The following is a 13,028-nucleotide window of genomic DNA, read 5'->3' as shown; positions in this document are numbered from 1 at the left end:
GCTAGTGCCGCCATCTCGTGGTCCCTAAATATAACACAATTTTTTTTTTTTTTTTTTTTTAATGTCTGAAAATAGTGTGGGTTCGACTTTGACGGTCAATTTTCTTGAGTTTACGGTACGAAAAACCTGAGTTTCTAGGAAAAAAACCCGCTAGCCCGTGCCAGAGATCGACTAACTCGGGAACCGTTCGAAAAAAGGCTTAGAAAAATTTCCTCTAGTTGGCGACTAGATTTGAACCACGAAATCCTTTCTTCGTGCGGTCAAGCGTCGTAGAGTGCAAACGCCACTTCTACTGAGCTACACAGGCTCGTTGTAAAATTACTCTGTAATTAATTTCAGCGCCGTGATAATTCAAGGTTGTGTATATTAAGAATAAATTTGTTACTTGTCTCACATGCTTTTATCAGCATTAAATGAATCTACACTCTCTACCAATAATTATCCTGACATTTTAGCAATTGCGGCTCCATTTCGCACAACAGGTGTTCGATGGGGTTCAGGTCAGGACTATGCGCAGTCCAGGGCAGTCGTTTAACATCCATCTCTTCATACCATTTTATAACTACTGCGGATTTGTGGCATGAGGCATTGTCGTCTGGTTAATAACACGGGTTCGTTCCAGAAAACTCCACAATGTAGGCAGCACCTGATTATCCAGAATAAGAAGGCACAGAGCTGGCTTCATGAACCAGGAACAACGACCAGTGGACCTACTCCAAACCAGTTGAATACACCCAACACCATTACTCTTCCACCACAAACTTTACTGTGGATATAATACACTGGGATGAAAAGCGATCAGCAGACTGCTTCCACTCGCTGCTATCAGAAACTGGATATACATAAACCTTAATTCTTCGTTCCAGAGTCGTTCTAGAGTACTGTTTTACACCGGTAAATTATCCAGTCACACGCTTGCTGCACCACACGCTTGCTGCACCACGCCAGACTAGCCGCCTTGTTAGATGTTTTCATGTTCGACTTGTGTGACGATGCTCTTCCGTGGAAAGCCAATACATGGAGTTCTTTCGGTGGAGTATTAGTACTCACCATGCTGTTACCGGTGCCCGGGATCTCATCACGGATGATCTTTTCCGACTGTAGATCGTTCTGCGTGTCACCCGTTTTAACACCCTCCTCTATCTGTCATTACTTTTCCTAGTTTCCATGTGTTGATCATATCGCCAATCGTTAATTTTCGATGCTCTGGTTGAGCGGCAATGGCAACTATGGATACGCCACAAATATGACAGCCCAGGATGACACTTCTCTCGAAGACACTGAGGATGATCGGACAATTATTGTTAGATAGTGTATATATACGCATGGTATATCCATAATTAAATTCCTCTATTCAGAATATTTTGTAGTTCGATCTAATAATGGGAATGCCATCAAATTTGGTAGGTAGCCTATCCAAAACATGGGAAGAAACTTGCTGAAAAACATTGTTTCAAAATTCTCTGATAAGGGTCTATAGTTCTTTAGCTTAGGAAGAAGAAACGTTGTATAAAATGAAGTTGAACTCCTGTTCTTAAGGCATCATAAGAATACAAAGTAAAGGGAAAACTTCACAAAGGCATTCCAATTGATAGTCTTGTTCAATGCGCCTCATTTTAACTTATCGGTCGATATTTGGGAACTCATTCTACCTTAAAGACTGCAGTGCATCATTCGTGCTTCGTGAGTGTAGATCAAGCCAGAACTTGTGTAAAGGTCTCCTGTGAGCTAACGCAGTCGGATAGATGATAACTGCTAACGCAGTTAGATGGAAGAAGAAATGTCATCTTTGAAGGTATAGCTGGAATTGGACGAAACCAGTGCCATCATACGTAATTGAAGAAATTACCACCGGAATTGTCGACAGATCACACGAAACTTTGGGTGATAGTGGCAGCGCCCGTGGAGTAGCAGGAGAAATGTATTTGACTTATTCCAAGGTATCGAATCCGGCACAGAATTATTACATTTTATTCATCAGACGCGTATAGCAACTGCTACACGATTATTATGATCAGCAACGGGCGTATGATGATTCTGCTCAGACTTGAAGTCAACGATTCTTGGTCTTGTGGGAAAGATGAAGGGGATATTTATCTGAATGGGATTGTATACAGCCAAAATAGTCGAATTTCGACTTTCGAATCACTCTCAGCGTCCAGAATTTCCCATTACATTCAACGACGTTTGGTACGGCTTCTCAGCAGATTTTAGTATTGAGCCATTCTTTTCTGAGGACATCACTCCAAGAGTACTAACTTGTTCCATTAATTTACGGAGATATTGCGATATGCTGAACAGTTTCATTATTCCCAAACGTCAACAAAAAGAACCTCTGGTCAAGACCACTTTTATTAAGAAGGAGCACCTCCTCACATTTCACGAACGGTACAGAAAATTCTACGGCATCACTTCATGGAAGAAAGATGATTAGTCGCTTTTTCCTATTTGCATCGCCAACTCTCTCCCCAGATATTACTCCATGCGATTTTGTTCGTGGGGTTATCTGACAACGAGCGTCTATCGAGGCGAAATGGTTAGCCTTAAAGGACAAATTGTTACGGACTATGACAAACATTTTTTCAGACATGTTATGTTCTGATGTTGGATATGCTGTGTCCAGGATGCAATTACTGTTTCTTGAAAACACATTGAACAAGATCCTCTTTCGTATGGATGTACTCAATGCGCTCAAGTTGTTCAACAGATTTGTGACAACACTTACGCTCCGGTAAGTGTAATACCGTAATTACTGTGAAACATTAATCGGTATTAAATGTTTATTGCTGTGTTTTCATAACCGGAACACATGAAGGTAATCTTTCATTTCAGTTTAGCCTATGTTATTGCTTTGGCTGGTATTTTATCGATTGTTTTACACTATACAGCGCCATATCGTCGACTTTTCGAAATAAACTTTCTCTTTTCGAGAAATCCTTCCTCCCTTGCGTTGATTATTCTCATTTGGTGACATTCCGATTGTTAGAAGGACCTATATAAGGCTCCGAATAGGGGAAGATTAATATAACACATTTTCAAATTTATATACTTTACATTTATGTATTTGTTATTTCTTATGCAGTACACACTCCCAGAACCGACGGAATGCAAATTCAAGATATTCGCAGTAAGTAGACATTTCAACATACTCTTATGTTCATTATAATTTATGATAGGCATTTGATAACAGAAATTATTTTACTTCGTTGTTCAAAATATAAAAACAGGAACATTATTGAAAAGCAGCATAACATTGGAACAATTTGTCCCTGTAGAGGCTAAAGTTGTACAATCAGATTATGAGAATAGTTTTCTTATACTCTTTGGATTAATTATTTTCACTCATGGAAATCAGTAAGTTACAGACTCCTTCAAACGCCGTTAACTACATACCATGTATTATTAATTTGTCAGACATGCAGTTCTCATATGGTTCCACGCATTCGACCTTTCTTGTTAATAAATGGATTATTACTTCCCAACCAAAATTACATAAAACTTAACTATAGAATAACACATATGCCACAATAAATAACTTTTTATATGTGAATATTTCGTCTTATGTATCATAAAACATCATCAGTGCAACTAACGAACAACAATAGGAATTCAATAAAAAAAAAAAACAGTAGTGCACTTTCTTAAATTAGTATGAGAAACCCCCCATGTACGTATACAGTGGGGGGTTTCTCATAATTTCAAACTTTTGGAATTGTCAGAGTGTCATTTCGATTAAGATTAGCTCTATGAAATAAGGCTTCAGGACTTTCTTTATATAAGCGTCCATGTTTATATGTGGATCAATGTAGTAACTTGGCGTTTTTGCCATTCCATCCTGTGGTTAGCCTTATCAATTCCATGTTGTGCAAGGCTAGATTTGTGAGGTTTGGTAAGGCGGATGTGGTCTTGATGTTCAGATATGGGTTTATTTATACATCTTCCTGTTTGTCCACAGTAAGACTAGTTGCACGAACCTGGTGCTTAGTATACACGAGGTAGCATCATAAGTTTGCCATTTGGAGAAGGTAGCAATTTGAATTTTCTGATGGGTTTGTAGGTAGCAATGAGTTGATATTTTCTCATAATTTTTGTCACACATTCAGAGATTTCTTTAATATTTAGAGAGTAGTTTATTATTATTAAATCCAAGAACAACTATTCTATGGTTGTTCTTGGATTTAAGAAAAACCCATAACGTAATAAATCACTCTCGTACAAATCAACCCAGACAAGACGAAGCCCACAGAATTCTCGTTCCATATATTAAAGGTATCTCTGTACGTGTGGCAAAAATATGAGAAAATATCAACTCATTGCTAGCTACAAACCCATCCATCAAATTCAGAACTTCCTTCCTACTCCAAAAGACAAACTCTCAACAATGATTCTATTTGACTGTACCGAGGGATCGAGATTACTACACAGTATCCTTAAATCGGAGGATATGTGTATAACTAAGGTGATTATATATCCGCCAATCGTCTAAAGTCATCCTTCAGTGTTGACGTAGGAGGTGACTAAGCATTTGAACTTTTTAGACATGCAGTGCGTTATACGGAAGAACTTTTTTAGTACTTGACAAGTTGGAAAAACAAGGCCTTATCACTGGAAATTAAGGAAGATACTAACCAAGAGGGCAAGGAAGAGATTGTTTGCTCAGAGTCTGGTGAGTGGGTGGAATCGATTGCAGAGTCAATTTTGACTTTATTGGGAAATGTTTTCAAAACAACGTGAAAGGTGTTATGCAGGTATTATTGATGTATGGCGATGCTCATACATCACACTTGCATGATAGCAATGAAGGTTAATCTTTATACGTCTATCAGCGGATAAAGAAATAATAAAATGACTGTTATTTTAGGACTGCCTGATGAAGAAAAGTTCCTCTGCTAACAACGATCCATTAGAAGAAGAAGATCTTTGTGATGACGAAAAGTGTATTTGATCTAGAAGAGAATTCAAATAAGGATTAATTAATAATATATCTGCGGTGAATTTATTTTTTAAAGGAAATATGAAAGGTATAAAAATGTATTTGAATTTGTATGAAATAATTCTATTGTTAGAAATGATATTAATATATTGAAATATTTCTAAAAGGTGAAATTATTCTGAAATATATTGTTTAACATAAAGACTATAAGGCTTATGTTTTCCTCATTAAACTGGAAATTACACTACACTACAGTAATTAATGGAGAAAAAAATTCTTAGTCTTTAATACTTTTACGTTGGAGCATTTCTGTTTGAAGTATCATATAAACACATAATTTCTTGTTAATAGTACATACCCTTGACCATATCTTATTTATGACAGACTAATTTCATCGTTCTAGCTGAGATCAGCATCTTGCTTATTGAAGGCATAAAGCAGTGTATATGCTTATTGTCTATTTATTTAATCAGTATCCTGTCCATTGTATCAATACCTGTACACTTGCATCCACTTGTAGAGTGCATTCATATTAAAAATACTCCAGGAATAAAAAAAAATACTATTTCTCCAATTCAGAAATCTACTTTATCATTTCTGATTGCTTTAAAGAGTTGTTATTCCATCATTCCTATTTCAATAGTCAAAAAAGAATTCCTTCATATAATTGAGCTTGCAGTAATATTTACTTTGTATATTCTTTCCATGTTTTTATTTACAAATGCTACATACCTCTCCGGGGACTTTGTATCCCCTAGAGAGCGCGTCCCTTGGGTGGCGGATAGGGGATCCCACCATGTGTGTGTGTGTGTGTGTGTGTGTGTGTGTGTGTGTGTGTGTGTGTGTGTGTGTGTGTGTGTGGTGGTGTGGTCCGAATATACTGAATAAAGACTCGTGGACCAACAGGGCCATAAGGGGCAATCGTCTTGATTGTAAGGGAAGTGGCACTCCCATGGCCCCTAGCTGGATCTATCCTCTCCTTCTTCTACTTACTTTGAGGAAGTTCCACTTATTTTAATCTTTCTTATTTTGTGACCCTTTCTTCTTATTTTGTGACCCTTATGCTATTAGAGTACTCAAGGGCCATGTGGTCTTTTCATTTCTGGCCTTACAACTATGCCCTCTCTATAAACCTCACTATAATTCTTCTATAATCTACTTTTTCCCCTTCAATATACCCTATTCCTCCTATGGGTTTAGATATTTTTGAGAACAGGGCTGGTTGTGGGAGGACTAGGGGACATCCATGGAAACTGGGCAAAAGTGTGGTTAGTAAAGGTGTTAGAGCCGGGTTCTTTACTTTTAGAGTAGTGAATGAGTGGAATGCGCTCCCTGAGTCTGTAGTGGATGTTGTGACAGTGAATGAGTTTAAGGCGAGGTATGATAGATACTGTATGAATGTCAGATAGTTGTGATGAATATGATTTGGGGCCTCCCTCGATGAGTCTAATGACTCCCTGGAGTTGCCCGTAATAATAGTAATAATAGTAATAATAATAATACATTAGCCCTACCGGTCTTAATGTATGGAAGCGAAATCTGGACAATAAAACAAAAAGACAAACAAAGATTGACAACAGCAGAAATGAAGTTTATGAGAAAAACTGCAAAGTATACCCTATTTGATCACAAAAGAAACGAAGAAATTATGAAAGAATTAAACGAAGAACCAGTAATAGAAAAAATTTAAAAATATAAATATAAATGGATGGAACACGTTCAAAGAATGAAAACAGAAAGATTACCAAAACAAGCCTTAAAGTTCAAGCCATTAGGAAAAAGAAAACCAGGACGTCATCTTAAACGATTCAGCGATGTCTTCTGAGGCCAGAACAGGCCATGCTAGGCCTAAATCCTTGATACGCATGATGATGATGACATACAACTTTAATGTGTATATATATATATATATATATATATATATATCTTTTCTATTCTTCTTCTTCTTTCAGTCCACCAAACAGAGTTCCTGTTTTTTTGAATCTCTATAAAAGTTTCTAGAATGTATTTCTTTTCGATGCCATCCTTCATTTTATTCATCGCAAAACTAAATGAGGATCATTTCTTATTTCGACTGCACCTATTAGTATTAATATATTCTATCTTAATCTGAAGCCATTACTCTCGATCAATAGGCATGGTTTTTGAGTCAATTTATTATATAGCTTTGTTGGAACATGGTATTATTAATAACTAAGCCGTGTTCTGAAAAAAATACAAAAGGTAGTTACTAGTATTATTTGTACTAGTATGATTTCAAGTGATTTTACTAGTATGTTTTATCTTGTGGTGCACACGTGTTACGGAATCTTTTCCTAGCTCTGTTTTTGTTTCTGATCAAGTTCATGATGTCTTCAGGCAAACGATCTGGCTTGCGGGCAGATTTGCAGGAGGTGGCTACCGTTATAGCAGAATTAATTTGTTGTGTGAGATTTTTAACAGCAGTTTCTACTTCTTCTTTTGTGCGTATGTGAGGAACAGGTCCAATATAATCCTTGAGTGCTGTTGACAGCTTTCCCATGCTGTGTAGGAGTGAGAAGGAGGAGACAGGTATTCTTGTTTTCCCATCTGTAGTAGAATTGGCTTGTGATCGGAGTATCGCATTACATTCCAAGAGACGGCATTTTGCATTTAAATATGCATCCCGTTTTGTGGTGTATGCACATAGAGTTCCTTCCATTTGATAAATTTAAGGGTAAGATCTCTCTGATTGTCACACTATTTTGACCACCACATAATACAAAAGTGCGATAATATACAGAGTGCTTGATTAAAATTAAAATACTTAATGTTGAAATTATTTTTTTCTTATGAGGAGAAGCACACATCACAAATAGTAATACACTTCGCAATACCAAGTTCCGATTAGGAGTAAACCTGGCCTGAACTGGGAACGCTAATAGGGGAGTAAGTGGATAATTGCGCAAAATTGAAATAAAGTTTTTGGCTTTTTTTTTATTGTATATTCGCAATCAGAACAGACAAAAAATCCATTCCGTTATGTAAGTATAATTTCTCATGATAGATCCTTGGCAATTTCTTTGAAAATTGTGAATCCTCCAAAGAACAGTTTCTCACTTCCAATTCCACCGATTGCAGGGATGTTCGTGAATTGTCTTAGGTCGTAGATGAAATTAAGCGAACAATGTGAGACCAGTTTACCGTTTATTGGTTGACTAGGTGGTTTGTACATGTTGCATGTTTGGCTTCTAGAGTAAATTATGGAAAAATCAAAGAAAAATTACAGAATCACGAGAAATAAAAAAAGTAATTTTTTTTATCATTTTCGACTTATAAGAAACGTTTTGAGGAAAACATAGATTTGAAGTACATAATTACTTTTATTAATCCATAATCTTAGATTAATCATCAAATTTGCTGTATAAAAATACTCATAATGGACCTTTTCTTTTTAATCCCACAAACCCATCCCAAAGAAAAATAGCTTACAGAAATACAGAAACTGGATAGTGATCACTGACACACCACACCTCCAAACGAACAGCTGTTGGTCCGTCTGTCACAGTAATTTATAATAAATATTTTTATTGTTATGTGCTTACGATATTACCATCCTGCATTAAAGGATAGACTAGATTGAAAGAGACTGGAAAAATGTCTAAGTGAAATGTAACGATAGGCTGACACTACGGAGACTTCAACGATAGCTTTTTATTAAACCTCGAAAAACCAAATTCTGCCTTCTTCACCGAAAGCAAACCATCTGCCAACCGTCGTGTCCTGAGGAACAAACATATACTGCAACAAGGAGGATAGGTTAATCACTGAGTTACAACTGTCGCTGGAATCATAACTATCTACAAAAAAGAGAGAGTAATCACATTGTCCCCGTAATAACAATCCCCCTTTCTTTAAAACATTGAAAATCAGAAACATTATGTTTGCAAACTTCTAATGAGCTTATTTTTCGCCATAAATAAAAATTATTATGATGTTTCAAAGAAACCAAGTCAGATATAGCACATTCAGTTCTAGCAAAATCGTATGAAAGAACCTCAAAAATATTCGTCTGCAAGTAGGTGTCAGAAATAACACTCACTTCAATATCACTAAAACTCCCTGAGTGACCCTTATAAAGAGTCATCTGCTTTCACTTTCTTCCCACTTCAAACTCGAATACCAGAGAGAGAGAGAGAGAGAGAGAGAGAGATTTTGTCAATATCAAAATAGGGCTCTTTACAGCGTTCTTCGCTAAGGGAAACACAGAACGAAGCGCAATTATGCTAATTTTTTGATGTATCGACAATTATGAAAGATGTTCTGGGATTTGTAACCGGCGTTATAAATCCCAATGATAAAATTATTGTTACATAATTGCCTGAAATATCTCAAAATCAAAAGTCTGTTGTTCTCACAAGATGAGGAAATTTGAAATAATTTACTCACCCATTAATCAACAACATCATTTATTTTTTCCATTAACATAAGGAATCAAAGTTGAAATCGCCTTAGCAACATTTTTGAGTACAAATACTTTATGCTTATTAAAACCTACTTCTACATTTTAAACATAACAGCAGAAAAATGTTTATCTATGCAATTACAAAATCCACTCATTGCTATTTTCGATTTCCTTCACAGATACCCTTTATCATATCACGGAAACATACCCACTATCTGTACTTTCTCATTCTAATACTAATAACACTTTCGTGTCTTCTCTCACACTATACGTGTTATATCTCAAAGCGTTTGATCCGGCCAATACCGGGGTCGGCAACCTTTTGAGTCGGAAGAGTCAAAAATTACAATTTACAAAATTTCAAAGTTTTCAAAGAGCCATAAATTTTTTTCTTGCCAACAATAAATAGTACTCGCATAAATAAAGTTTTTTGATAAAAAAAAATAATCTATTTATTCATAAGAAAAAATATCTATTTATTCATATATAAGTAGTGTTTTTCACAACAAATTAGATAATATATATATGGCATTATTAGATAATTACTTATTATTTAAGTAAAAAATTAAAACAATTAAACATTTACTTACAACACTAACTTGTACTTCAATAACAAACAATTGAGCAAACCAATTCAATGGGAGCGATGGCTTTGCATGGTTATTCAAGTAGAAAATTTAAACTTTACTAAACAATGTAACTTGTACTTAAAATAAAAAAACAATAACATACATTTGAGCAAACAAATTCAATGGGAGCGTTGGTTTTGCATGGTTTTAGAAAGTTTGGATAAATTTGGCTCATTACTTGTTGTTTTAAGTTTCAAACACGACTCTAAATTTTCATTTGTTAGTTGGCTTCTTACTTTACTTTTAATTATATTCATGCAAGAGAACGCTTGCTCGCACGAATATGTCGATCCGAAGATAGTCAGCACTCCAAATGCCAACTTCTTCACCTCACTGTAGCAATCTGGAAGACTATTCCATGCGTCGAATATAAGTGCCTCAAATCGCGGCATTTCTTTTAAAGCTGTCCACTTTTGTTGCGTTACGTACATACATTTCTGGACCTCCAACTCTTCCAACTTGCTTTTCAACTCTGTAAATTTTCCACTCCACAAAGCTTTACTTTTTAAATCGATCAATTGCATTTCTAGAGATCCAGTATCAATTCCAAATGGCTCAATGTGGATTTCGTTACTATTTGTGTTGAGAGGATTTACTATAAATGCTAGAGTGGTTTTGAATTGCTCAAATCTGTCAGCAAATTCATCTTTAATTTTTTTTATAACTGTGCTGAAGTAATTCGTGTCAACAGTTGCACTGATTTTATCGCGATATTGCTTTAGAAATTGAAAATGAAGTAATTTACCGCTCTGAATATCTTCTGCAAAAAGAATTAATTTTTCTTCAAAACAAACCAATTCTTCTACCAAAACATAGGCTGGGTTTCCCTTTCCTTGCAGTTTTAGATTCAACTCATTTAATTTAGCTGTGATATCCACCATAAAGTAAAATTTTTGCAACCATTTGTCGTTCTCTAATTCAGGGTGATTAATGCCTTTTTCATTTAGGAATGTATTTATTTCATTCAAGCACAAAGCAAAACGTTTCAACACCTTACCTTTGGAAAGCCATCGCACTTTATTGTGAAGAAGAAGGTCGGAATACTGAGCTCCATTTCGTTTAAGAATTCTTTAAACTGACGATGGTAGAGTGCTTTTGACAAGATGCTGTTAACAATCTTGATTACCAAATTCATGACCTCAACTATTTCGGCCGGAAATGTTTGGGCACAAAGCGCTTCTTGGTGTATTATGCAGTGAAACGTAAGAATTTCGTGGTTTATTTTGCTCTGAAGAATCGTTGTTGCCCCTTTATTTTTTCCTGTCATACTTCTGGCTCCATCAGTTGCTATTGAAACGATTTTATTTAAATCGATCTTATTGTCTTCAAGGCATTTTTGCACGGCATTCGCTATATCTTTCCCTCTAGTTTGTCCCGAGAGCGGTAGCAATCCTAGAAGTTCTTCTTTTGGACCTTGGTAAGACATATACCTGACAAAAAGGGCAACTTGTGCCGTGTCTTTTATGTCGCAAAACTCATCTATAGCAAGTGATAAGGCAGAAGAAGGTTGAATATCTTCCACCTGCAAATATGTTACATTTGAAGACATTTTAGCTATTCTATCTTGTACTGTTTTAGCGGATAGTAGCAAATCTTTGATTTTTTTCAAGATTTCTGGTTTGTTTTTGAAATCACGAAACAGTTCTTCAGATGCACGTATGAAGCAATCTTTGACATACTCACCATCTGTGAATGGGTTGCCTTTTTTTGCAATTTCTAGTGATACCGCGAAGCTTGCCAGATTAACATTACTTGTAGATTGCGTCCAGTTACTTAACATGGAACTTGATTGCTGTTTTTGTTTTTGGATCTCGTCGACAGTTTTTTTTCGTTCTTCGCCGGCTGGATATTTACTAGCAAACTGAGTATGTTTTTTAGTGAAGTGTCTCTCTCTAAATTTGATTTCTTATTGTGTGCGAGTTTTTCGTGGCAAATGAGACAAGTCGGAAGGCCATCTGAGTTGCATATGAAAGCGAACGACTCCGTCCAATCCCGATTGAATTCTCGATGCTCTTCTTCAGTTCTTCTCTTTTTTTTTTGTAGATGCCATGCTTGCGGTGAAGCTGTATAAAGAATTTTTAAAATTATTATTTAGGTATCCAAAACAGCAGATGACAAGTTTTGCAATTATTTACTATGTCAACGTATACCTAAGTAAATACATACGAGAAGCTGGGCATAATGAAATATAATTTATCAAAAAACATTTAACAACGATATTTCCCAATTAAAAATACCTACCTAAATAAAATAAATAATTCTCTAATAATTTAATTATTAAAATAAATAATTTAGACACGAAACACTGTTTGTCTCACTCTCTCACGTACTGATTGACTATAAGTATATAGTTTCGTCGCATCTGTGGTCGCCTCCCGTGTGCGGTGATCGCAAACTGGCACGAACGGACTTGTCAAAACGTGTTTATCACGGCGCAGTCTGCACATTTCAGTTTTTTTTTTTTTTAATTTTGGCAAATATTAGATACTTAGTTTACGAGTAAAGGTGTTATGCCCAGCTATGCCGAAATCAATGAAAATTGCCAAACATATAAACAATCTAAAACTGCAAATACCTACCTACTTTGATCCTCAGAGTTCGAAAATAGGTTTATTAAATAACAATTTATGGTACTTACACTTATAATTATTATTTTAACGCTAATTTTTAAATAATAAAAGCTATAAAATAGATAAATAATAAAATAGGTAATTTATTAATTATATGTTTTAATAAAAACACTTTCGCTGTAATATCCAACAGTAGTACTTTGTTTCTTTTTTGACAATTCTTATTGACTTCAAAAAAGTAGTTAGGTATCTTATTTGGAAAAAAATATGTATAATATGTATTTTAAAAATATAATACTTATTATGTTACCTACCTTTACTTCGGTTTTTTTATTATTATTATATATATATGTACATACATAACTTTGAGAAGATAATTCGCTTCTAACTCTTTTACTTGAAACAACAAACTATACGTCACAGCCAAAGCACTGGTGAAGACGCCAAATTGTCTTGCGTCGAAAGCGAATTAA

The 13,028-nt window shown here is 35.4% G+C and overlaps 2 protein-coding genes across 2 annotated transcripts in view; one reads left to right on the top strand and one right to left on the bottom strand.

Moving 5' to 3' along the window:
* Positions 1-4,945, top strand: part of LOC150099596 (uncharacterized) — a 43,655-nt gene extending 38,710 nt beyond the window's left edge. The window contains exon 6 of the mRNA XM_090403469.1: positions 4,862-4,945. Coding sequence (XP_090259595.1) covers positions 4,862-4,945 — 84 coding nt within the window. The remainder of the gene's footprint in view (positions 1-4,861) is intronic.
* A 5,159-nt stretch (positions 4,946-10,104) lies between these two features.
* On the bottom strand, positions 10,105-10,866 carry LOC150099595 (general transcription factor II-I repeat domain-containing protein 2B-like). Its single transcript, XM_090403468.1, has one exon. It carries the CDS (start codon positions 10,864-10,866, stop codon positions 10,105-10,107), a length of 762 nt encoding a protein of 253 aa, XP_090259594.1.
* Between the last annotated feature and the right edge of the window lie 2,162 nt (positions 10,867-13,028).

Source organism: Typopeltis vanoorti, chromosome 14 (assembly GCF_054136105.1).
Source record: "Typopeltis vanoorti isolate ZY-2024b chromosome 14, IOZ_Tvanoo_1.0, whole genome shotgun sequence".
Classification (NCBI taxonomy): Eukaryota; Metazoa; Arthropoda; class Arachnida; order Uropygi; family Thelyphonidae; genus Typopeltis; species Typopeltis vanoorti.
Note: the sequence above shows the minus strand (reverse complement) of the source record. Positions and strands in the feature narration are given on the sequence as shown.